Source organism: Ursus americanus, chromosome 18 (assembly GCF_024610735.1).
Source record: "Ursus americanus isolate L20-20 chromosome 18, mUrsAme1.1.p, whole genome shotgun sequence".
NCBI lineage: Eukaryota > Metazoa > Chordata > Mammalia > Carnivora > Ursidae > Ursus > Ursus americanus.
In genome coordinates this window covers 17,454,017-17,479,550 of record NC_142144.1, presented here as the reverse complement: position 1 = coordinate 17,479,550, position 25,534 = coordinate 17,454,017, and the positions used below count along the sequence as shown (strand labels likewise).

The 25,534-nt window shown below is 49.0% G+C and overlaps 1 protein-coding gene across 1 annotated transcript in view; it reads left to right on the top strand.

Moving 5' to 3' along the window:
- PAPPA (pappalysin 1) overlaps positions 1 to 25,534 on the top strand; it is a 241,994-nt gene that overhangs the window by 211,057 nt on the left and 5,403 nt on the right. The window contains exons 20-21 of the mRNA XM_045791079.2: positions 7,963 to 8,034; positions 12,688 to 12,786. Of these exons, the coding sequence (XP_045647035.2) occupies positions 7,963 to 8,034; positions 12,688 to 12,786 (171 nt within the window). The remainder of the gene's footprint in view (positions 1 to 7,962; positions 8,035 to 12,687; positions 12,787 to 25,534) is intronic.

Genomic DNA, 25,534 nt, shown 5'->3' with positions numbered 1-25,534 from the left:
TGTTTGGTGGAAAGCAATTAATACGTGATCTGGGGAACCGATAACACCCGTTGCTTATTGAGCACCCACTATGTTCACATGCCTAGCACTCAACACACAAGATCGTATTTAAGCCTCAGAATTGTATGGAGCAGGGGACATTGTCTGCAGTCCCTGCTTGGGGACACTGAGATCTCAGGAGTGAGCAATGGGCCCAGTGTGAGGGCTCAAACCTGAGCCTGAATCCGAGTGCAGTGCTCGTCCCACAGTGTCAAGCTGGCGTGGACCTGGCCAGAGGCCCTGTAGGCTCCGCCTCCTGGCAGCCGCTGTCCTTGCCCAGGTCCACTTGGGGGCTGGCCACTCCCACTTGTCTATGTGTCACCTGATCCACTGGTGGCCCTAGAGCTGGTGGGGGACCCTACTCTTGCTCTCAAGGGCAGCGCGGACCCCAGGCCTCACATATCTGTTCTGGGCACTGGCTCAACCTGGAGAAAGTGAAAGAGGGAAGCAGGGCATGCAGGGCGGTGTTCAGCAATGTCCCTCTCGGCCAGCCTTTCTGCTTGGGGTGCGGGGGGCCTCGCAGTCTGCCCTCCTGCTGCAGATCTCGCTCCGGATAGCCAGGCAGAACCCGATACGAGGTGTACTATTTCTCAAATGAGCTGAGGGCATGCCTGCGAGGGCTTACTCAGCACTCGGCCTGTGGCGCTGGTGCTGGACTTGGACACCCACTCTGCTCCCCGGTGTACCCCAGCGTTCTTCTTCTCTCCTCTCCCCTTCCTCCTTCTCCCCAGATGCCCTCTGCCCCATCTCCAACTCGAGTCCCTTTTGCCTGCTTCTGTCTCCACTCTGTCTCTCTCCCCTCTCCCAAGACCTCTTACCACCTTGTTCCACCTCCCGCCCACCCATACTCTCTCTCCCCTCCACCCATACTCTCTCTCCCCTCCATCTGCCCCTGACTCCCCCATGCATACCCTAGACAGCCCTGTTTCCCTAACCTCATGCTCTTCATCTGTTCTCTGCCCTCAGCATGCCTTTCTCCACTGCTAACCCAGCGTCCCCACACGGATCCTCACTGAACGCCCCGGTGAATGCCAGTGTGCTGTCCACACCCAGGGGCACGCACAGAAGCCCCACATCGGAATCTCAAGGAAGTTTGAGATCAAGTACAAGCCCCTCATTGTACAGATGGAGAAACTGAGGAGCAGAGAGGGAGAGGATTAGGCCAGGGTCACACAGGAAGCAGAGCCAGGACCATGCCATGCCATGCCATTCCTCCCCTCCCTTCCTTTCCCCTCCCCTCCCTTCCCCTCCCCTCCCCTCTCCTCCCCTCCCTCTACCCTGCCCTGCTTCCAAATACCCTAAGACAGGGGAATTACACTCCTACACAGAGAAGACACAGGAGACCTCCCTCATACCCCAGTACCGGAGGTCTTCTCTGCCTGGGCTTCAGACCAGTTTCCCCTGGCCCAGCTCCCACTCAGGCCTTTTCTCTGCCCCCTGGGTGAATTCCCACCCTTCCCTCTGTGAGCCCTGGGCACTAAAGAGTTCAGTTATAATTCACTGTGAAATAAATCCAGGGATTTGAAAGCCTGCGAGCCCCCCTTCCCCAGTTGCCCACCCGCTGCCTGGCTGCCCCAGCCCCCACCCAGTTCCCTGGTCTGCTGGCCTTTATTGATGCCGGCCTACGGAGAGAGCCATAACGAGGTTCAGACCTCCACCGGTCTCCGGAGGCCTCATTATCCAGGAGGAAAAAAATGTGGTAGAAAAAGGGAGGAGGGTGAAGGGCAGAGATTGATGATTTCCAGGAATAAGGCAGAAAAGCTGGCCTCCGCTACACCCTTGCCCCTTGTGTGGTGAGAGCGACATAGAAACAGAGCTGCCGGAGCAGACGCTGCCAGGCCAGGGCGGAGGCCCGGGGAGCCCTGCGTTCTGCCGCCGCCTCCGGGCCGGCCAGGGCAGATGGGCGGGGGCCGGGCTCTGCTCCAACTCCGGTTACCTTTGTCCTGGGGGAAGGAAGCGCGGGCCCAGAACTGACATTTCACGGACGCCTCCTGTGACTCGGGCACGGGGTCATGCTTCCTTTACCCCCTTTCCCCCTCCCACACCCCCTGGAAGGTCCGTGTCAGTCTCTCCCCGTTTCCAGAGGAGGAAATGGAATCTCAGCGGCGGCCGGGGAAGCCCCTTGCCTGAGAGGCAGGGGAGGGAGCCCCTGGCCAGTCGAATGTGTAGTGTTCTCCGGCTCCCCGTGCTGTCTCTGTTGAACGTAGGACAATAATAATAAAGGCAAACTGGGCAAACCCTTTACTGACCACTTACCAGGGAATATGCCGCTGAACAGTTAACCACGGGCTCTCTGTGCTCCCCCCAGCAACCCCCCCCCCCAAAAACAACCACCGTCTAGAACTCTGACTTGTAGCATTTGCCAATTACCGTGGTGTCAATATCCCCCCCCCCCCCATGGCCGATGTCCTGGTTCCCAGGTTGCCCTCACTGCACACAAAACTGGGACGGGACGGGCACCATTGCCCCTCGTGGGCCCACGCGAGCCGGCCGAAGCCCACACTGGCACGTGTCGCACGACAGCCTCTATTTTAAGTACTCTGCGCATATCGGCCTATATGAGGAGAACAGGGCCTACTTAGATAAGTGGGAGATCAACAACGAGATCCCCGTGCCGTGGTGAGCGCACCAGAACGGTGACCTTTGCGAAGGCAGGCGCACGGTCCTCTTACTTACCACGGCACTTCCCCTCGTGCCTAACACGCAGTGGGAGCTCGCTAAATACTTGGGGTTGTAGGGTCAGGTGACCAAGGTTCTCGTTCAAGCCCAGGCATCGTCTCGCAGCCTGTCCTTGGACAGATCCTGTCACTTCTCTAAGCTGCAGTTTGCCCATCTGTGGAATGAGAGATAGGCCTGGATCAAGAGGCCCGAAGTCAGACTCCCACGGGAACCAGGCAGGAGGGTAAATGGGTGAAGCGGGCCAGGCGAGTCATTCTGTATATTCAGTACCTAGGCAGATTATTAATAGTAGTAGCAGGGTGTACTAGACATATTTCAGACAGATAGGCTTAAAAGAATACAACGCCCGTGTGCATATAGCCCAGCTGAAGAAATGACTTTCTCAACTTTCTTCTTAAGATATAATGCATGTGCTGACCTTACATGGAAGACTTGATCAGTGTTCCTATTTGTGGCCACTCCTGAAACCACATCAGGATCTCTGGCTCCCCAAAGGTTGTCCCCTTCCCGTGCTAGGCCATGGCTGTGCCACCAAGATAACGTCTACTGGGTTGGCTTTTTTTTTTTTATTAAGGTATAATTGACATATAAAATGATATTAGCTTCAGGTGTACTAAAGTTTTTAGTTTTACTTTCATAAAGAAAAACACTCTGTCCCTTTATTTTTTTAAAGTTCTCTCCTTTGAAAGCCCCCACCTCCCCGGCTCCCACCGCCCCGCATGCACTGTTGGAAGTCATAGGGACACGGAGAAATCTTCCTCACATCTAAATAGAGGAAACAGTACAAATTCAGTGACAGATGGCAATGTCTCTTGGGCTCCGTGCTGGAGAGACTACAGGGAAAGGTGGAGACAGTGGTGAACTCTGGAAAACACATCCTGCTTCCCGAGGGGGGCAGCTCGAGCCAAGTGTGGCAGTGTGGAAATGTGTGCCTAGAATGGCTAGATTTTCCACTTTGTCTTGAATATAAGAAATCCGAAGTCTTTAAAATATAAAATCTCTGATTTTTTTTTTTTAGTACTGGCAAATAATTTTGACTTCTGTCAAGCACATTGAGTGCCAAACCGAACATTTCTGTGGGTTGTATAGCCTGGAAGCTGTTGGCTCGCAACCCTTGGATGGGGTGGACTCCTAGCCCTGGGCATCAGGAATTCAGGGTAGCAGCCTCTCTGTCCCCAGCTCCGAAGGAGCACCCCTGGTCTGCCCGGCACCTCGACTTGTTCATGGCAAATGCAGCTCACAGCCTCAGAGGCTCGTAATTCCTCTGGGCAGCTGGGACCTTGGATTTCGTAATGGCTTCTGGGAGAAGGTTGGAAGGAGGGAGGAAAGAGAGGAGAAGAAAGGGAGTGAGGTACTTAAGGGGGAAAGAAAAGGAAGTCACCATTTATTATCTATGACACGCGGACACTGTTTTTTAGGCAGGTCCAAATATGCCACCTCATTTTGTCTCCACCATACTCCGATGGGATCAGCAGTATCACCATTTTACACATGATGCTGAGTTCTCACTGGGTTTTCACTGCCCAATTCACATAACTAATGCAGCTGGATCAGAATGTAAACCCAGGGCTAATTCTCCTGCATTGTGTCTTGCAAGGCAACCACCATATATATTATAAATCATAATTTGACACCTGCGGGCAAAGGATGCAGAATTCCTCCCTTGCAGGGAAGGCAGCGCCGTGGAAGGCCCTGTCAAGAGTCTAAAATCAGAGGTAGAATGGTTCCGAGTGCACGTGAAGTCTGGTCTGTCCGATGGAGAAAGGGGAGATACCGTGCGTCCGGCATCCAGTGATTTCTCATTCACTCATTCAAAGACACTGATGTACTTCTACGTGGCAGGCATCCTTCAGACACCAGGCATTCAGGGTGGAAAGTGCCTAGGCTTTTAAAGGAAGCTAGAAGCTGCATAACTGATAATGAATGGTGAACCTGTTAATTGATACCATTCATTCACAGGAAGTCCTATACACCAAGGGAAGAATTAAGGAGAAAAGAGGGCTCATCTTAGAAGGTATCAGAAGGGGTGTCCATTCGGAGCCTCAGGATGGAGAGGCTCTCTTAAGATGTTTTCTCAGATGTCTTCAGCTCTGCCTGGGGCCTCATCTTCCCTGGGATTCAACTTGGAGACACACTGCCTCCCCACCCCCCCACCTACTTTTCTCTTAAAGCCTCTACCTTTCTGAACCTTGGTCTTTCCATCAGGCCAAAGAGTAAACTATTTTATGTTTACAGTGTCGGGGGCTAGGGGGATGTGAAGGAGAGTGCAGGGTTCAAATATAGACCTGGACATCAGAGAGCTATGGGCTCCTTCCATATGGCTTGTGGCAGGTCGGGTAACTTCTCTGTGGTCTGTTTCCTCCTGTGTGACCCAGACTCGAAAATAGTACCTGCAGTTGCAATTATGATGAGAGTTAAATAGATCAAGCTCTGAGGACAGGGCTTGTGGATGAGGATAACTATGACAGGGTTGGTAGCAGTGCGATGATGATGGTGATGACATTGGTCCCATTCCTGATGTTGATGAAGAAGAAGATGGTGGTGGTGGTGGTGGTGGTGGTGGTGGTGGTGGTGGTGATGGTCACTGCAGCCAGGAAAAAAGGACAGTGTATCCTTCTTATGCACCAAGGCAGGAAATGAAAGCCGTCTTACAAAACTTGGTCTGAAAGCGCTCTCACTGGGCTAGAGGCCTCACTGGGCTGCAGAGGAACAAGGCTGACATTTGAGGGGCCCCATCTGGGATCTCCCAGTTTGTGGTGTAAATAGCCTAGCTTTTCCTTGCTCCTGCTGCTTGCCCCCTTCCGGTTCTCCTCACATACAGAGGGGCCCTGTAGTGAGACAGGTAGGGCGTGCAGCCCTAAGGAATAGTAGAAAATCCAAAAGCCTTGGAAAGGTAAATAGGCTCATGCGGGTAGTATAAAAGTCCTTTTTCTGAACTCACGTCAGGTAAACCTCAGCTGACAGAAACCTGTACAACCACACCACGACACTCCTGCAGACGGATTAAATTAGCTCGCAGATAAACAGGGGGCGGGATGGGCCTCAAATCCCTTGTGGATCCCAGCCCTGCTGTGTTCTGTTACTTGAGCCATTACCAAGGGTCCCTCCAGCATCCCTGGATTTTGGCTGGGGACAGACTCTCCCACCCAGAGATGAAAGCCTGGGTTAAGGTCTCTCAGAGAATGAAAGCTGGTGATTCTCTCTACTTCTGGCCCTGCGGCCGGGAAGCAGAGGGCACCAAAGTAGCTAAGCTGGAAGAAAGGGGCACTGGAACTACTCACATTCCTTCATCCGGTCAACATGTATTTGTTTGCTGTGCTCCAGGCACAGAGAAAGACGGAGATGTCTAAAACCCGGGTCCCTGGTTAATCATTCCCGTACCATTCATCTCCACGTTTTATCACAAGCACATGATGAGATTTTCAGGGCCCATTTCACAGACAGGAGAACCAAGCCTCAGAGTGGAAATTTACAAAGCAATTTCCAATTGAATTGCATCTACGTCTGACATACCCCATGCCCCAGGTCTTTCCCACATGTCACCTTGTCTAGTTGTACTGGGAAAAGGCAGAAAGGGGCAGGAGGGGCTACATAGTAGGTTTCACATGGCAAGACGGGTTGTCCGACTGGTTGTTTGTGCAAGACTTTAATTCAATTCTGCTTACACTAAACTGGTCCTCTAGACTACACCGTGCTAGGCATGGTAAGGACTCTTCTGATGTTCTAGAAGAGAGGAAGACAAGTAAACACTGCCCATTGATAAAAATTATCTCTATTTCAAGATGTCGCCATTCATTTATAACAAAAACATTGATGGGGCCTCCTCCATGTGCCAGACGCCTTTCTAGGCGTGGGTGATCCAAGGGTGAACCATGGGTGCTCTGCAGCAGAAAAGAAAGGCACCAACCCAGTCTTAGCCCCATCTTGGAGTCACGTGGTTCCCTTTGTTCCAAGCTCACCAGGAAACCTAATGACAGTTGGGTTCCCATATAGGTCTGCCTTCAGGGAGAAATTGAGTTGGTCACATGATTTTCCACATTCTGGCCCATATGACTGTTCATTTCTTAATTAACATTAATCAGCTGGCAATCATCCAGGAGAGCAAGCCTGATCCTCATATTGGATTTTATGTTATGAGCTGCCTTAAATAATTTCCAAAACGAGTGCTCGGTTTCAAATCCTGGTTTCTTCACGAAACAACTATGAAGCCTGAGGAATTTATTCTCCTTATGACCCAGGATTAATGTCCACCCCCCTGCATGGTAACAACTAATAAATAAGATAAATGCATAAAGTAATTAGCACCACGGATGAACTCAATATATTTTCGTTGTCATTATCATAGTAATAATAATAATTATTAAAGGGGGCTATAAATAAATACATACATGCAAACCTAGAAGCTCTGAGCAGGGCTGGGGAAGGCACCACAGGGAAAGTAACTCTTAAGCAGCAGTTTAAAAGATAACTAAAGGTTCTCCAGGAGACAAGATGGGGAAGGGCATTTCAGGGAAGGAGAACAGCAAGAACAAAGTGGCAGGGGTATGGCAGTGTGGACAGTGTCAGGGAGTTGGGAGCAGGCCCATATGGCATGGTGGCAGGTGGAGGCAGGAAGGGTCCAGGTCTCCAAGGGTTCTGAACCAGTCCGCTGCCCTCAGACTGCGGTGCGTATCAGAATCATCTGGGAGGCTTGTTTTTAAGATGTGGAGTCCCAGGCCCTGGCCTTAGAGCTAGAGATTTGGATTCGTTAGATCCAAGGTGGCTCTGAAGTACCTGCCTCCTTGAGCTCCCACAGTGACCCTGATGAACGCGGTCCTCAGCACATGCTTTGGGAAACCCTGTTCCACACTATTCTGCCATCTTCCTGTTCTAGCCGTACATCCACTCTGCCTTTCCTCCTTCCTCCCACCTTGTTCCCAATTCCACCTATGGATCAAACATCAGCAGAGAATTTCCTGAGGGGCCTTTCTGATGGCGTCCTCATCCTCCAATGCTGCTGTTCTTCGGTCCTTATTCCTGCCAGGGAGATACAGAAGCGTGATACCTACAGCAAACACGAATACTATTGTAATCTTACGGCTCCTGTTATTGCAAGTAGCTGGGCAAATTACCCATGTAAATGCCAGGGTGAAGTCAGGACGTGGAAGATCCGGGAAGAGGTGGGGTGGTCGAATGTGGTGCCGACAAAGGATGAGTTCCTCCCAGCCCCAAACCCATCTGACTGCTCTGTCCCTCTCTCTGCAGAGAGTTGTCTGCACGGCTGGTCTCAAGTGGTATCCTCACCCTGCTCTGATTCACTGCGTCAAAGGCTGTGAGGTGAGTCCCTGGAAGGGATCCTACCGTTATTAACACCATTATTGCTGTTCTTATAAATCACGGCTACCGTTTGCTTTACCTACAAAGTGCTATAAATATCCCTTTAATAGACTTCTTGGACAGGAATGAGCAACCCCATTTTATAGATGGGGGAACTGAGGCACAGAGATATCAACAAACATAAAAAAAAATTCACAGATAACAGAATTAGGACTTCAAGACAGGTGTTCCTGCTTCCTAAGCCTATGTTCAACATGACGTTGCATCTGTGAGGGAGGGAGGGAGGCCATGGTGATTTTGCATCTATAACATGCCAGACGTTTGACCAAAATTATCACATTTAATGTTTACAGAACCACAGGAGGCATTCTTTTCTTTCCAATTCCTATTTTACTGCTGACCATTACTTGCAGTTCACTTCCTTTTGCCACACATTTGTCATTCACTCTTTCTGCAACCCAGAAGTAATATGGACACCTTAGACCCGACCATAGAGCTGAAAGTGAAGGTCCTCTCTGACTTCACAGTTGAACCCTTCCCTGGAACTTGGCTTTATGGAGATGTTTCTGTGTCTCAGTGACAAGGCTAGGGAGGCAAAGGGGCAGGGTACTTAGAATGTCATCTGTATTCTCAAGGGTTTACACTGTCTATGGAACTGGGAGATATTTCTGTGCACCCCAAGTCCCTTGTGGGTCTTCTCAGCTGGCAACGAAAAGGACACCCCAAACCCCATCCAGGTGGATGCATAAATATTTCTGGTCCCCCCCAGAGCCTGAAAATGCAGGTGAGAGGGACTAGCTTGTGCTCTAGAAAACTTTATCTTTGATGCAATTCTTAGAATGTCAGAGTCAGAAATGCTCTTCTAGCTGATCTAAGCCTGACTTTTTAAAGCTGTAGCCAGATCTAAAATTTGATGGAATGCTCAAACGGGAAGGGTTCTTAGTGTGGTCTAACCCTACTCAATGGTTATATGGAGTGGAAAGTGAGGATCAGAGAGGCGATGGACTGACCCGGGGTTGCACAGCATAAAAGCCACAGAGCCAAAGCATGAACCTGGGTCTCCTGACTCCAGGCCAGTGCTTTTTCTCCTCCATTAGGCCACCTCCCACCCATGAGCCACCCCTGAGCTTCAAGTGTCACAAGACAGTCCCTGGGTCACACTTCTCTATGTATTGGATAGGGGCTCCCTGTGGCATCTTCTCAGGGCACTCAACACTGTAGTCTTTAAGAGCCCCTCATTCTCCCAAGGTTCAGCCAGGAATGGCAAAACCAAGGCCAAGGCCCTGTGGCTTTTGCTTCCTTCCACCTTTCCGGATCAGTCCAGCGCTTGGAGAAAAAGGAGCTTGGATTACCTGGATCCTTGTTCTGCTGAGTCGGCGGTCTAGGCAGCCAGTGTGACAGCAGAATTCGATCCCTCCTTTGACTCAGCACCTGGGCCTAGGAGACCCTCCCCTGTCAGGCTCTGAGCGCTGCCAATGACGCTTACCGCCTCTGCCCTTGCAGGTGATCTCCTTTCCTCCTTAGTGTGGAGCTAATAGTTTGCCTCCTGTCTGGGGCTGAAAGGGATGCCTGGGAGAGGTACAAATGCTGAGTTCAGGGGGGAGCTGTCACCCTGGAATGTCTAGAGGTAGCCAAGATTGAGCACAGGTTTTGGGACTCCTGAGCCCTCTACCCCAAGCCGTGTCCAAAGTGGTCACTTCACTCTCTCGTGTGTCAAACTTCACTGATGCTTCTTATGTGCCCGACACAACTCTAGGTTCTGGGACCACAGTGACCTCAGGCAAGTGCAAACAGTAACTTTGCTCTTCCTGAGTCATCTGTGGCATCTTCTTGTCCCTCGTCCATCCATGCATCCACGTATCCACCCATGAAGAACCTCATCATTTTACTGAATAAACCTGAAAGGAACAGATGTTTGGTGAAGTTTTGCTCAAATCGCCACATGTTTTGCTAGGAAATCTAGGATACAAAAATGGGTGACACGCAGTCCTGTCCATCAGGACCTCACAGTATAGTGAAGGAGATAGGCAATTGAAGAAAGAATTCTAAAATATGCACCAAGAGCTGTAACCAAACCAAGCACAGGAAGCTATAGAAGCCCAGAACATCCCGGGGTATCAGAGAAGGCATTTCGGAGGGCCGAGGTTGGAGCTAGATCTCGAAGGGTGAACCGCTTGCCTGGACACCTTAGTAGTAGCCATGAGAAATACCAGCGATGGGAAAAATCTCTTAAGTGGCAGAGCTTTTCACATGGTATTTGCTCTCTCTCGAAATTCTCTCTTCTCCACCCTCATCTAATTAACCCCCGCTCACGCTTCTGATCTCTGCTGAAAGGTCATTTCCTAAGGGACACCTTCACAGAGCTCCCTGATGAGGTCCAGTCCTCGTACTTCTTAACAGCCTTGTGGTGCCTGTCCTCCATCGCTCTTATCAGAGGTGAAATTGGCCAATTAGATGTGTGATTATTTGATTAAAGTCTGCCTCCTCACTGAAGCGTAAGGTCTGGAGGAGTAGGAGCTCCATCTGTATTGACTCCCTGTTACAGCTTTGTCTTAGCACGATGTGTGACATGTAGCAGGCATTCAGTGTATATGGTTAAGTACAGGGTGGATGGTTAGAGGGGTGGATGGAGGCATGGATGTGGCTGCAGGAAAGGTCACGTAGGGGAGGACAGCTGGTGATGAGACTGGAGATTTTTTCAGGGGCAAAAAAAAAAAAAGTTTCATTTATTTTTTTCTCCTCTTCCTCTTCTTTTCCAAGCCAGTTCCTTTTATTCTAAGGGACATTTGGTTTCCTTCCTTACTCTGTTTTATATGACATAAGAAAGATGATAAAGAACAGATCCCAAAGGCACAGAGCAAAACCAAGGGCTTCTCCCTTGTTGTTTGTACCTCTGTGCTCGGATATGAATGTAATACTGTGTTCATTATTGCAGGTACCCGTCAAAGTCATGCTTGTGTTCACAGCCATGCACATTTGCACCTAGATACCTGAGCACGGCTCTTTGCCTGTTCTTGGTTCTGTCTTGCTAAGATATTTTTTTAGACCCTTATAGGATAGTGATGAAATGGAATCTGGCATCGTGAGTTGGGAGCACAAAGGCTCTGTGAATTTGGAGCAGAGATGCAAAAGCCAGGGATGCCACATGGGAGGGACTCCTTGTGAGCTTGGTTCTCCCCATAATAGTCAGGATGGGAAGGAAGGACCACTGGATCACAGGAGTTGTGCTGAGATGCTGTGGTCTTAGCCAACTGATGACATCTTTCCCATCAGTGAGTCACTGAGCATTACAGAGCCCAATGTAACTTTTATCAGAGAGGTCTTACTTTCATCTGCCCTCTATATTAAAGGGTCACACGGTGTTGCTTTTGATGTGTGGAGGGGTATGCTTATTGCTTTGAGAAACCAGTGGGCTAATCCTGCCTCTTCATTTCACAACTCGGAGCCTTGAGGTCCAGAGAAGATAAGCCACTTAATCAAAATCACCAAGTAACCCCTCCAATTGGCTGAGGTTTGTTAGACTAGAACCCAGATTTTCTAAACCCCTGCCAGTTGTCTTTCTACTATGCCGATACAATATATGCAATCTCAAAAACATTACTAAGAGCCGAAGTTGTACCCAGCATTAAACTAGGTAATAGGGAGACAAAGAGGAACTGGATGTTGCCTGTGTGTTCAACGAGTTCACAGTCTTACACACCAGCTGCAGGTTCATAAGCAGACATTAGAAAAAAAAAATAGTGTGCTTCGTGCTTGGATGGGGACAAAAAAGTATTAGGGGGTTTGCAGGCACTCCTGACTTTCCCATAAGGTTACTCTGGGTTCAGATCAGTAATGACTTAACTTAGGGTTAGGGGTTGGGGTTAGGGTGGGGCTTGCCACATGGGAGGTTCCTCATCTTTGGGGCACCACAGAGTTGGAGGAACGCGGGGAAGAAAAGCAACACATCATTACGTGCTAGATGCAGACTAGACTGGCAAAGAAAAAGTAGGAAGCCAACTTAGATTGAAATCGCTGCTCTGGCCCTGCCAGGTGATCTTGGCTGAGCCCCTTTCTTGCTCTGAGCCTCAGAATCTTCATCTGCAAAGTGGGAAGAGCAGTGCTTACTTGACATGTTGTTTGGAGAACAAAGAGGACAACAAACACGTGAAGCATGTGACAGCAAGGACATCTGTACCTTAGTGCTAGAGGACAGGGAGCCCACAGGCCATTGCGCCAAAGTCCTATGAATTCTTGTGTTTAATCTTGACAATTCTTGGGCAGATTACATTCAGCTTATGTGTAATATAACTTAGGTTTTAATTACCTACTACTGGGAAAAGTAGGGGAAGGGTGCTCAAATTTTCTAATCATTTCTTCAAGTACGATGAGCCCTACTTTAGGAAGATATAACTGATCTGTCCTGTGGCTTTGCATACCCCAGCCTACAAGCGTGTCTACCAGCAGAACCATAGTTAAGTTGCAGAAAACTCGACTAGATAAGTCTTTACAAATGATAGAAGCGATAACTTGTCCAAGGGGGTGTTGGCATTTGAAGCTGTCTGCAGAGGTTTTTAAAAGGATGCGAGCTAGCTAAACAGCGGCAGGGCCATCCCCCACCCATGCCTGGATGCTAACGGGCCACCTTCCTTCTGCCTTTCTCCCCACTTGCAGCCCTTCATGGGAGACAATTACTGTGATGCCATCAACAACCGAGCCTTCTGCAACTACGATGGTGGGGACTGCTGTGCCTCTACGGTCAAGACCAAGAAGGTAGGCCCCCCGGGCAGGCGCCGCCTGCAGGCCTTTCCAGCTTCCTAGCCAGGAGCACCCTGCATACTGGACAACCCGTTGTCCTGGTTGTGTCAGCCTTTGCCCACAAGCTGTGTTCTGTTGTATTGTATTTTTCATTCTTTGAGGCAGTAGTTCAGCTAATATCATGGGCTGGTCCCTGAGCTGGGTGGGCAGGCTCGTGGATGATCTTTGCAGATGTTGTTCCTTACTCTTAAAGCTTGGAGCCGGGTATGGAAGCTGACAAATACAAGTGTAATCAATACTTTCAGAAGGGGAGGCTAGAGCGCCGCGAGGGCCCAGGCCAGGCGCTGGAGAAAGGCTCTACTGAGGGATCAGCCTCAACACTGAAACTTAAGGGGGAGGGAGAAGGAGAGGGGAGGTGGCTAGGAAAAGAGTTTCTGGGGCAAGAGACTAGCTCGTAAAATCCTAGGGAGAACTTGCATTTTTAGGGAGTATGGCCAAAATCTAGGGGTAGAGAGAAGATGGGACATTCTTACCAAGGTAAGTCATAGCCTTTGATTATTTTATAATCTCTTTGTAAAATTAGGGGGAGTGGGTCTTGGATGTGATTTTCTCCCTTTGCAAATTAGGGTGCAACAGGAGTGATTCAAGTGTCTCGAGTAAAACTGGAACATTTGACTATGCTGCATACCCACCACTCACAGAAAGAGTGGCCACCCCACTTTCTTCCCGATGAGAGCTGGGATCCCCGCCGAGAGCTGTGGGAGAGGTGGTCAGACTGGGCAACCTGGGTTGAGGAGTGCTCTGGTGATGAATGAGTTAATGGGGAGCTATTTCCAGTTTTGTACTCCTCTACAATCTGAGCTGAAAAATCAAAAAATCGTTTGAGCTAATCTCTCTCTCTCTAAAGAAGGGGGAACTGTGTTCCTGAGACCGGTAGTAGTCAGTCTTGGCAGAAGTCTGTCGGTGATTATCTGCTCCGAACTTCTTATTTCCTAACGGGGGCACCTTGGCCAATGCAGGAGAAATGATTCGTCCACGGTGGAAGAGTGAGTGAGAGAAACAGGGCAAGCTTCCCGGCTTGCTATCCAAGTACCTTTGTATCACACCATCCTTAAAAGAATTAGTTCCTTTAAGAAAGATGCTCTGACACCTAGAATGTGGGGATGAACAAGGCCAGACCCAAGGAACACACTCAGACTGCATCTTTGGGGAGATGAGCAGGGCTACTGGGGCTCTCTGGGGTTGGCCAGTTTTGTATGGGCAAACTTCAGCATGCCCACCCCCTCCTTTTTTTTTTTTTTTTATAAACACAGGTCAATACTTTCTGCTCAAATACAGTAGAATAAAATTCATTTCCTATTACTGCATTTTATTTTTCTCCCAATTATGAAACAATGCATATTCTACTTTTTGGAAAATCCAGAAAGCAGAAGCGAACAAAGGAATCATTGCTTATCGTACAACCTGGAAAGCCATTGCTTTTCCTTCTGCCGTATTTTACTGTGTGTTTAAGTGTGTGGGTGTTTGTGCCTGTGTATGTATCTCGCTGAATTTCCAGTGTGGGATCCTGTTTTGTTCTGTTTTGACTTAGCACAGGAAATCTTATACATAAGAATGATCTGATATTCTTATAAACTTCCCAGCTGCAGTTTTTGCTCTATTATTATTTATTAGAGCATTGTGATGTATCGTGATTTATAGAAACGTTCACCTCAGGGTGTTCTTAACTCTTGGGTTACTTTAGTTTCTCACAATGATAAATAATGAGGCTTGTGACTATCTTTGCAGGGAAATATTTCTGCAGCTCTATTCCTTTACAATTGTGATTTCACAGTGTCAGAACTGAAATGACTAGGACAAGAAGTGTGAGCATTTATAAGGGTCTTGACGCCTGGCACCAAATGAATATAGTGAACAGTAGTGTCATGTCACCGTTTCCGAAAGTGAATGGACAATGACGTTTGTGTTTTAAATAGAAGTTTGAGTAGAGTTAGGACGCAGTATTCTTGTGACACCATCAGTTGGAGCAAGAGCAGCTCCGATTAAAAGAATTTTCCTACCAACTATAACTTATATACAAAAACATTAAAAAAAAAAACACCCTAATTTATTTTTATTGGGAGACTTCCTTAAATGGAGTGCTGTTTCTACAGAGCGCGTGGTAGGAACATGACGTCATGAGATTGAAGTTCAGGTGCAGATTCCAAATTATTACAGTCACTTGAAAAAATATATCTGTACCCCGAATGGCCATTTTAACTGTGCATACTGGGTTCGTTGCAACAATTTCAGATGTCAGGGCCTTTCCGTGCTGCCTCTTTAGTAAGGGACCCAGAGTCAGTTCTTTGCTAGTTCTGAATATGCTTCCTAGTCCTTTTTTTTTTCTTTCCTTTTCTATCCACAATATATATATATATATAATTTTGGCTTTTTGGGTTAAAAGATCCCCTTCTTCCACTTTAAATTGGTGATCCTTATCGTCGGCCGAGGCTGCAGAATGCAGAGAGCCAAGCTTCCTTCCTGCAGTGAGATGCATATTTCTCGAGCATCTGTGTGGGCCCCGTGCTGTACCGAGCTGTGCGCCCTGGGCAGAGTGCAGGCTGGCACCTGCCCTTGTGAAACTCGCAGTCCGTTAGTGGAGCCGGGCATCAGGCAGTGAGGTGTCCAACCATGCATTGTAGTGCCTTTATCAAAGGGCAGTAAAGGAAAGGGGCGGGATCTTACGGAGACCAGTGTGAAGGTCAGGGAAGCCTTCCCTGAGGAAGCGATGTTTACCCTGAGACCTGAAGAGTGAGTAGCTTTCCTGGAGAAGGTGAGTGGTGGCTGAAGACAGGATGGAGAGGCCTGTGAGCACCATGTGGGAAGTGTGGATGACAGAGCCTACTGGCTTCTCTTCTGGTGCATTCGGCTTTCCCAGAGTTGTTTCTTATTCAGTGTTTGGGGCTTTATTTCGGATTTGAGATTTCTGGGAGTCTGACTTCTGGAGGAGAAAGGGAATCTCAGATTAAACTCGTACTTCCTACCATCTAAATTCCCCAGTTTAACTGCTAAATAAACTCCAGCTTCTCGAATGCTTTAACACTCCTTCCTACAGTAGACTGGTTTATAGAGACAGCAGGTGGAGAAATAGAGAAGAAAAAAGACACCCCTAAGTGAAATGCCGAAACTGTCAGACATCTTGCCAGACACGTGTCCTCCGTCACCTTCTTGAATCCCTGTGGCAAGTCTGACAGGTCACTATGAGCCCAGTTGCCCAGGTGAACCAGTTTGGGCTCAGAGCACTTGCAGGTCGTGCTTGAGTTCACTTGGCCACAAGTACCAAGGCGCAGATTCGAACCCAGGCCTGCCTGATGCACGAGCCCAGCTCTTTCTTGTGCACGGGGCCGAGTCCTCAGTGTGCCTAGGCCTAACCCTCCCAGTTCTGGTTGGAGACAATTCACCATGACCCCCATCTGGCAGGGAACCTTGGCTGTGGGACCCCCTCCCCTTGGCAAAGGTGAAAGCGGCTTTTCCCAGCGGCAAAGACAGGGTGGGGAGTGGTTGAGGCTCTCAGCCTTGCCAGCCATCCCTGACGTCCCAGACAGCAGTTTCCTCTGAGTGGAAAAAAGTCCTGCTTTCTGTCTCCAGCTTCCCCAGCAGGAAGCCTCTTACGGCAGGAGAGGGGCCAGAGGCTGGCTTCCTTCCCCTCATTCCCTGCTCCGTACTGCTGGTCCTGGTCAGTTCCTACCTGGACTCTTGGCCCCAGGCACCCATCGTGGGGAGTTCCCTGTCCACAAGCACACGGCCTGGCACTAGAAGCTCACTGATAGAGCAGATTTGCTTCATGTACCTTCCTCAGTGACAGTAATGTCATTAATGGAGCACATACTGTGTGCCTGGCCATGGTTTGGAGGCTCTGTGCCTATTGTCTCACTTTGAGACCCCAGAAAAACCCGACAAGGTAGATGCAGGGGAGGCTCAGAGAGGTGAACTCATGAACTCACTTGCACAAGGTGACGGAGCTGGTTGTAGAATTTAGGATTTCCTGGCTCCGAACAATAGTCACTATTTATGGAGGGCTTACGATGTGCCAAGCGTAGTGGTAACTGCTTTTGCATGTGTCATCTCTTTTCATCACACCGTCGCCCTATTGTAAATGCTGTCTTGTTACCCTCATTTTACAGACAATGCATCTGAGGCTGAGAAGGGCTGAGGTCCCAGGGCCAGTGGTAGAGCTGGGAGGGAAACCTCGTGAGTCTAAGCCATGAGGCAGTTGCCTCTAACCCCTATTCTGAACATCGAGTTGTAATGAGCTTGCATCTTGCCCAGGCATTTTGCCCTTCCCCTAGTGGGTGGGCTTCTTCCTTCCTAGTGCTCCTGGACAGGAGTCCCGGGTATGAACTCAAGGCCAAGGGGTAAGCACACAGCATCTTCTCCCAGACATCTTTCTAGCCAACTCTCTAACTTAACCTCTTCCCAGTCTCCAGGGCTGGGGCCTCTTGGTCACTTGGCCCACAATGATGTCTGTCTGCTCCCTTCATCCTTCCTCCCCTTGTTTGTCTTTCCAGACACCAGCTGTTCCCCACATCTGCCCTGTGGGGTGACCTGGGCCCGGCTGGCAGACAAGAGCAAGACAGTGCAGGAAACTCCGTCTGACAGGGGTGACCGGTTTCCCATCCAGACACCTGTCTGCAGTGCGAGGCAGACAGGAAGGGGCAGGACTCAGCTCCTCAGCATGTCAGTTTAGTATTTTCCTGTTGGAGCCTTGAGGAGTCTTGAATACAGAGCAGACTTCCAGAATGGTGGCTTCAATAAATTTACCCTCATAACAACAACAAAAAAATTCATTTATAATTGGAATCATCCTAAGGAAGCATGTGTTGGAGGTTTAGGGGAAGAAGGGGAAACAGCCTTAACGTATTCAGCACAGCAAGGCTTTGTAAGGCGTGGTGGCCTGGAACACCGCTTATGGTCATGTTTTAGACAGCTGCTAAGAGACTAATTCTGGAAGATGTCTGGGAAGTTGGGGTGTAGTCCCAGTTCTATGACTTAGTTCTGTGACCCTGGGCAGGCCAGTCTCACCTTTGGTTTTTATCTCTTGACATTTGGATTATATTCATGTCTAAGGCTTCGCCATGTGGCTTCCTGAGGGAATTGGCCATTGGTGAGAACCTGAAGGCTATTTGGGGCAGAGACCAGTAAAGACTAGGAACCAATCCCAGAAACATCTCAGCATAGGATGACATGCCTAACCGATGACATTAAGTGTAGGGTTGTAATATTTATTTGCTAAATCTAAGTGAAAACGTGGTTTCTTAGGAAAGGACATTATACCCAAACATAGCCCATCGGTCTAAGGAGTCTAGTGATTCTAAAAATCATGAGATGGACAGCAACCTTTTATGCCACTGGGTGGTCCATGCTAAAGGGTTGGGTATTGGGCTGCAGAGCTAGTGAGGTCCATCAATGGCTCTTAAATCTCAACTTAGCAACCGGAATGGTCCTCCAAAAACAAGTCTTGTGGTATCACACCTCTGTGCAAAGCCCTTCAAGTGTCTCCCCATTTTACTAAGAGTAAAAACCAGGCTTCCCAATGGTCTATAAGGCCCTATGTGCTCTGCCTACCCCCATTACTTCTCTGCCTTCACCCCCTACTATCAGTACCTTCCTTCACTTAACTCCAGCCATCCAGCCAGGTGTCCTCCTACCTTGCAGAATTTGTCACTGGCTCCTCCTTTAGCTGAGAACATTCTTTTCCATTCATCCACATGGCTCACTCCCTCACTTCCTCCAGGTCTTTGCCCAAGTGTCAAGTTCTCAAGGAGCCCCATCCTGACCACCCACCTTACATCACCCCTGGCACTCATGCACCCATTTGCTTTGGATTCCACTTTTCTTTCTTTTATAACCCAGATCACCTTGGCACATACGATAAAATGTATTATCTCATAATCCCTACCCCCTTGCTGATCAAATGAAGATTTCATGAGGTCAAGAATGTGCATCTGTCTGTTCAGTGAGGTATCCCTAGTTCTGATGTACCCCACTGTTGAGCACCTTCTATGTGACAGACCCTGTTCTAGGCCACAAGCAAGGTGGACCTGGTCCCAACCATGCTGAGTTCATGTTTTGTGGCCTAGTAGCCACATATTTAGACTATATTAAGTGCTAACAGTGATAGAGCCAGTGAGGAGAGTCAACAAAGCTTCCTAGAGAAGGAAACACCAAAGGTGAGATATGAAAGGCATGGTAGGTCTTAGCTAGGTAAAAGGAGTAGGGGGATAGAAGACCAGAAATTAGGATGTGAGAGAAAAGAGGAGTGTTTCTGGCAGAGGGCACAGTCTGTGCAAAGACCCAGACATAAGGAAGCGTATTAAGGAAACCACAATTCCCTGAGTGTGGCTAGAGCACAGAATAAGAGGGGATGTAAGTAGTAAGAGGTATGAAAATGAGCCTTGAAAAGGCTTTTTAAATCAAGCCAGGGAATCTGAGCCTTATCCACAGAGCGTAGGAGTGTTCAATGATTCTAAGCACTGAACTAGTCTACAGGATCCTAGAAGGCTTCCTGGAAGAGGGGCTAGACATGTTTACCTTGGAAGATTAGTAAAAGACAACAGGAAGATGACTAAACAGACTACACTAATCCCTCCTTGTCCCAAAAATCACTGGCTTCTGGAGTGTTACGATTTTCCCTATTTGAAGTGTAGCTTTGACTTTTTCATGCGGCTGAATTAGACACTCATTTTAGTTTGATCCTACGAAGGATCAGACCGTTCTGCCCCCAGAGTTACCATCCGTATGACTGTCCTCAACATCATCATGACCAACATCAGCATGACCGATATCACTGTCACCATCGTTGTCATCACCACCAGGATTTACTGAGCACATACTATATGGCATCTACCATGCTAAGTGCTTTACTTGAATTTTATACTTTATCTAAAATACTTCCAACGGGCAGGACTGTTAATACCTCCATTGAACAAACAGAGAAACTGAAGCCCCCCAAAGGAAAGGAACTTGCCTGATGGCATACACTAAGTGACTAACAGGGCAAGGAATCAAACCCAAATCTCATTGCTTTTGCTCACCTTACCCACGTGAGCACTGTGTCCACATTCGAACAAGCGTCTGTATTCACAGACTCCTCCGTGCCCTGTGCCGGGCATGCCTCTACCCTACCTCCAAGCAGCTCACATGAGTCCTCGTACCTGACATCACACCTTGCTCTACTGATCTCAGTCTATCCATCAACACGATGAAGTCCCTGGGCCTCAGAGTGGTGAAGTGACTTGCCCAAGCTCCCCCAGTGGGCCGGCGGACACTCCAGGCTTTCTGACATTCAGCACAGGATGCCTCTTGCTCCCTACACTGTACGCTCTCTGCTTGTGACCTCCCTGTTGAGTCTGAGTCAGAATCCCGCCCCTGCCTTTCTCCCAGCATCAGAGGACCTGCAGCCAGGGCCTTGTGGTGCATTTGCCTGGGCTGCATTCCACACACACACACACACACACACACACACACGGAGGTGTTATCCTGGGCAACTCACCCAGCGGAGAAACCCCTGTGCCTGAACACCATCTCCAACCCAGAGGACAAAAAGGAGAAAATCCTGCCCTTTAGTCATTGACCTGGGCTTGTTGACAGACTCTTAGAGTGGGTGGCCAAGCCCTTTACGGGGTAGCCTCGCCACATGGTGCTGGGAATCCCACATGTAAACCGGCCACCACGGCGTTTGTGCTGTGGGTGGTAGGTTTTCTTGGGAGGCCATCTGGGGGAGAAGGTGGGAAGCTGCTTGGGGAATCAGGGAATCTGAGAATCGGGCTCAGAGCTGACTTCACCAGGATGTGGCCCTTTTTGCCATGCCTCAGTTTCTTCCTGTCCAAAGGGGACCCTGACTCTTGCTCTGCCTGCCTCCCAGGGGGGTGGGAGGGTCAGTACCAAGGAGTCTTGACAAACAGGGATGCAGATCCCAGGCCACCTGCCGGGCAAGTGACTCACCTCTGTGCATCTTAGTTTCCTCTAAGATGTAAAATGGGCCTAGTGAGAATAGCTACCTTATTAGGGATACTGGGAAGAGGGAGTGAGATAATGCTCACTGGGTGAAGTCAGCCAGGCACATAATAAAGGGATAAGAGGCTATTGGCTGTAAAAAGACAAAGCAGCAGTCAGCCTGGCAAGGTTGTAAAGGAGGAGCCTTCTTACTCTCACTGGCTGAAAAGCTCTCAGTGTTTGGAGTGGACTTTGGAATCCTGCGTCATCTAGTTACTGATGGGTAATGAGGCCAGGGGCAAGTTCGCTTTGTTCTAAACATTCTGAAACCTCTATTTTCTCATCTGCAAGATGGGTTGCTAACAACAGTAGCCTCCCAGGGTTGTGCAGAGTGGACTAGCCAGCAGGTAGGAATCACCCGGCGCGTGGAAGGCCCTCAGGAAGTGGTGTGTGTGCGCACGTGCGTGTGTGTGCGTTCAAGTGATGTTCACTGCTGTGCACCTGCCTCTTCCAAGTCAGACCAAGGAACACCTGGGAAGTAGCTAGAGTTATAGTCTCTACCCTTCTGCTCCTACTGGTAGGCCCTTGATCAGGGAGGAAGCTTGTGACAAGAGGAGACCCCGGGGCAGGCTCGGGGCAGCCTCTGAGCAGGCAGTTCACAGACGCGCCAGAGGCAGGCAGGCAGAGGAAACGACGCTGTGCGTCTCCTCTGCACGAGGACCTCTGGGAGCTGGTCTGGAGACATTATTTCATTGACTCCTCACCGGAATTCGGTGAGGTCTGAGGACCCTTGCTTTACAGATGGGGAGACGAAGTCCACAGGGTGCCAAGGACTTGCCAGAAGTCAAGCAGTGCCTGTGTGGAGCCCACACCGGACCCCAGGCTTGTCTGCCTCCTAAACTCCTAGCAAGGGCTCAGTAGATGGAGCTGCGTGTACGAGCACACAGTGAAGATAGGCTCCCCCTCTGCCTCCTGAGACCAAACCTTCTAGACTTCGTTGTATTCTGATGGGGGTTCCTCCCTTCAGTTTCCAGACAGGTTTCTTTGGGAAAATGTCAAAACTGCCTGGGTTGACCTCACACCCACTTAGCCAGGGTGGCCAGACCCGCCAGAGAAGCTAACGGGTGGTGGGGCCCTGCCAGCTGATGATTTTGGAGAAGCTGAAGGAACTTGGGATGGCAGAAAGGGGAATGTGCAAGATGGGGCTTGTGAGAGAAAGTCTAAATTCCTTCATCCTTTCTGGCCAGGGCTTTTGCCTTCTGCTTTTTTTTCTCAGGCTGAGAAGGATTTTCAGACAGGTGGGAAGGTAGAGACCATTAAAATTGAATCTTAATGTACAGGTAGGGAACTGAAGCCCAGAGAAGGGAAGTGACCTGTCCATAGTCACATAGTAACTGAGGGTAAGAGCAGAGGCTCCCTGCCTTGGATTCTGGGTATATATTCATGCATTCATTTGTTCTTCCATTCATGGGGCCACTGGATGCCTGTTACGTGATATATGGAGACCTCGGTCAACAACAGACAGGCTCCTTGCCCAGACTGAGCTGCATACAAGTACAGAGCATCTCAGCACAAGAAGAGCTTACGTAGGATGCTGTGATATGGAACTTGGTGATGGCACCATCTTCGGTCAGACCAGTGAGGGAGGAGGTGACACCTGAGATGAGACCTAAAAAATGGAAGAAAAGCTGGCCAGGAAAAAGCAGTGAGGGCAGAGGAGCGTTAATGGCTGGAGACTTGGTTCTCTGTGTAGGCTGTTCAACAGTGTTGTGCCAGGCAACAGAGGAAAGGCCAGACTCACAGAAGAGTGTCACATAGAAGAAAGCAACATTGACGAACCACACGGCCTCCTGAATGTGTGTTCTATCCCAGAAGGCCTCATCGGTTCAGTAATTCCAGTTAATCTACCGAGATAATGTAATTATATTTACTTTTGTAAGGTACACAACAGTGATCTATTTTGGTGTCCGTTTTTTCAGTAAAGTTTTGATTATGGGCAAAAAAAAAAAAAAAAGTAGGAAAACACTTGGAGTATTTGAGGAACCAAGAAATAAATACGCCACAGAGAGTGAGGAGGAGAAGGGAATTAGGAGAGGTCCGAGAAGTGTGTGTGATCAAATCATGCAAGGCCTTGATCTCATGGTAAGGACTTTGGGTCTTATTCTAAGAGGTCTGTTCATTTCTTGCCTATGTGAGTGCAGCGCAAAGCCTGAGCACTAAATCTGATGTGAAACTACCTCTAATGGGTCCCAGAGATGGAGAGAATTGTGCACAGGACGTTAGAGGTGACTGGATCATTCTAATGTTAGAATATGGGCAAGGGCAGGAGAAGAGAACAGATAAAGGGATGGGTTGAGTTGAGGCAAAGAAGCTGAAGTCAGGGAGGTGGGCGAGAGGGACAACAGGCAGCAGAGGTGTCACAGATGGCGAAATGCGAGCCGGTGGGGAATTTGACTCAGCACATGCGTATTCAGCACCCAGCATCTCCTGAGTGTTAGACCTTGTGCGGGGGCTTCTGGTTGTTTATTCTTGTTTGATCTTCACAACCATACAAAACACAGTGTTTTTAAAAATCACCCTTTTATAGATGTAGACATGAAGGGTCAGGACAGTGAAGGGATTTTCCCAAAATTGTTCAGTGATTACGAGTCAAGCAAGGATGCCAATCCAGGCCTCCTGGCTCCCATGATGGTACTCTCCCCACTTGTCCTTGGTTATTAGATTTGGACTTGGCTCTGCCATCAGTGTCCCCACTTGGACTGGAGGATTTCCTTCTATGTCTCTTCCAATTCGAACATTCTCTGCTTCTCTTAGAGATACCAAGGTCGTGGAAGAATACTCTAGATTAGAAGGCACAGCCTCCACAAAGGCATGATGCCTGGGAAGTAAATATCCTGAACTGGGGACAGCAAGTAGTTGTAAGCAGGAGGACGGGCATGGCTTAGAAGAAGCATCTGTGAGAATGCTTACCCTGCTTGTGAATGCTTTATGAATTTAAATTGGAAAGAGAAACAGAGTTGTGCTAGTCATGAGTATAAGGAAAGGGTCAGTAAGAGATGGAGAAATGAACAGACATTCATTCATTCGAAGGCTCAGGCCCTGAGAAAACAAGAATGAACAAGACTGACGTGGTTCGTGCCTCACTGAGGGAGAGATGAGGAGAGATCTATCATTTGATTGATCTCTGTTTGGAGCAGATGCCAAGAACTGTGTGCTCCATGGTTTTTGTTCCCTGATCCTTCATCACAACCTCAGGAGGTGGATGCTTTCATTTTTCCCATTTAGTGAATGAATTAACTGAGGCTCAGAGAAGTCCTCACACATTCAAGGTCACAGGAGTAGGAGAGAGAGCTGGGGCTCATACTTCCACCTTCCCTTTAAATCACTGCAAAATTGCAGGAGGGAGAGCGGTGGAGAGGGAGGGAGTGAAGGAAGGACAGAAGGGAGGGAGGGCAGGCCAAGAGGCAGAGAGAAGAGTTCCATACAGAGAATGAGTCCACAAACTGGGAGGACAAAGATGTTCTCTGAGACGGTGTGAGCACTTGGAGACCCTGCCTAGGCCGGAGGCGAATGAGGTCATTAAATCCATCTGCGCAGATGGGGGACCCTCTGGGAAAAGTTATATGCAAATATCATGATGCAATGAGGTGAAATCTGAAAGCCACTTGCGTTAGCTCAGGCTGGGGCTCAAGCGGGGACTGCACTGTGCTCTTTGGAAAGATCATCTCTGCGTGGAGAAGACGTTCGCTCTTTCTCTCAGTTTCTAGAAAGGAAAGCCAGCTCAAGGTCACAGAGCATGTGAAGGGATGGACGGGGACCAAAATTCAGGCTTCTCCCTGACTGCTTTTTTTTTTTTCTTCTTTGAGAGAGAGCAGGGGAGAGAGTGGGCACTTGAGGGGGGGGAGGGGCAGAGGGAGAGGGAGAAGCTCAGACAGACTCCACGCCCAGCACAGAGCCTATGCAGGGCTGGCTTCCAAGACCCCCTGAGCGGGAATCAAGAGTCGGATACTCAACTGACTGAGCCACCCAGGTGCCCCTCCCCCACTTAAAAATGTTTTTTCCCCAGCTTTCCTAATATATGTGGATAACAAATCACATTGTACACCCTCACCCTTTCTTACTCAAAATCTCCTTCAGAAGGCTCTGAGAGCCTTCAGCCAAACCTTATGCAAAATCTGTGACATGTCCGCTACCGAGAGCTCAGGCCCACGGAAGGTGGTCTGAGCTTGCTGGGACTTGCTCTTGTTTCCATCCTGGCCTCCCCAAACCTAAATTCCCAGCATATGTCTTTCTTTCACTTGGCCACCACAACGGCCCTATAAGTTAGGTGATTCCATTGTGCCCGTCTTCTCAACCAGCTCTGGTACAGTACATTAAAATTTCTCACCCATGATGCCCTTCAGTCCTTAGAGCTCCCAGTGCAAGGTGGGGCCGAGAGACGACAGTTCTACAGCTGGGAAGCTAGGCTTAGGAGTAGCTTGCCTGTTTTAAATAGCATGTCTCTCACTTACTACTTCGGGCAAATACCTGCCCCTTTAAGAGAGCCTCAGTTTCCCTGTCTGTAAAAGGGTAATTGTTTTAGTACCTATCTTACAGAGTTGCCTGACCCATCACAAATGCCCTCGAAAATGAAAGCTGCTATTCTAATGATTTTGATAAAAGTTATGACGGGCCTAGCAAGAAGCAGAGTTAGGACTTGAACTTGAATATGTTGCCCACCCCGACCCCCCAATCCAGTCATTATCGTTCTGCTCTGCACTGCTTCTCTGAAAATTACTATATCAGACCC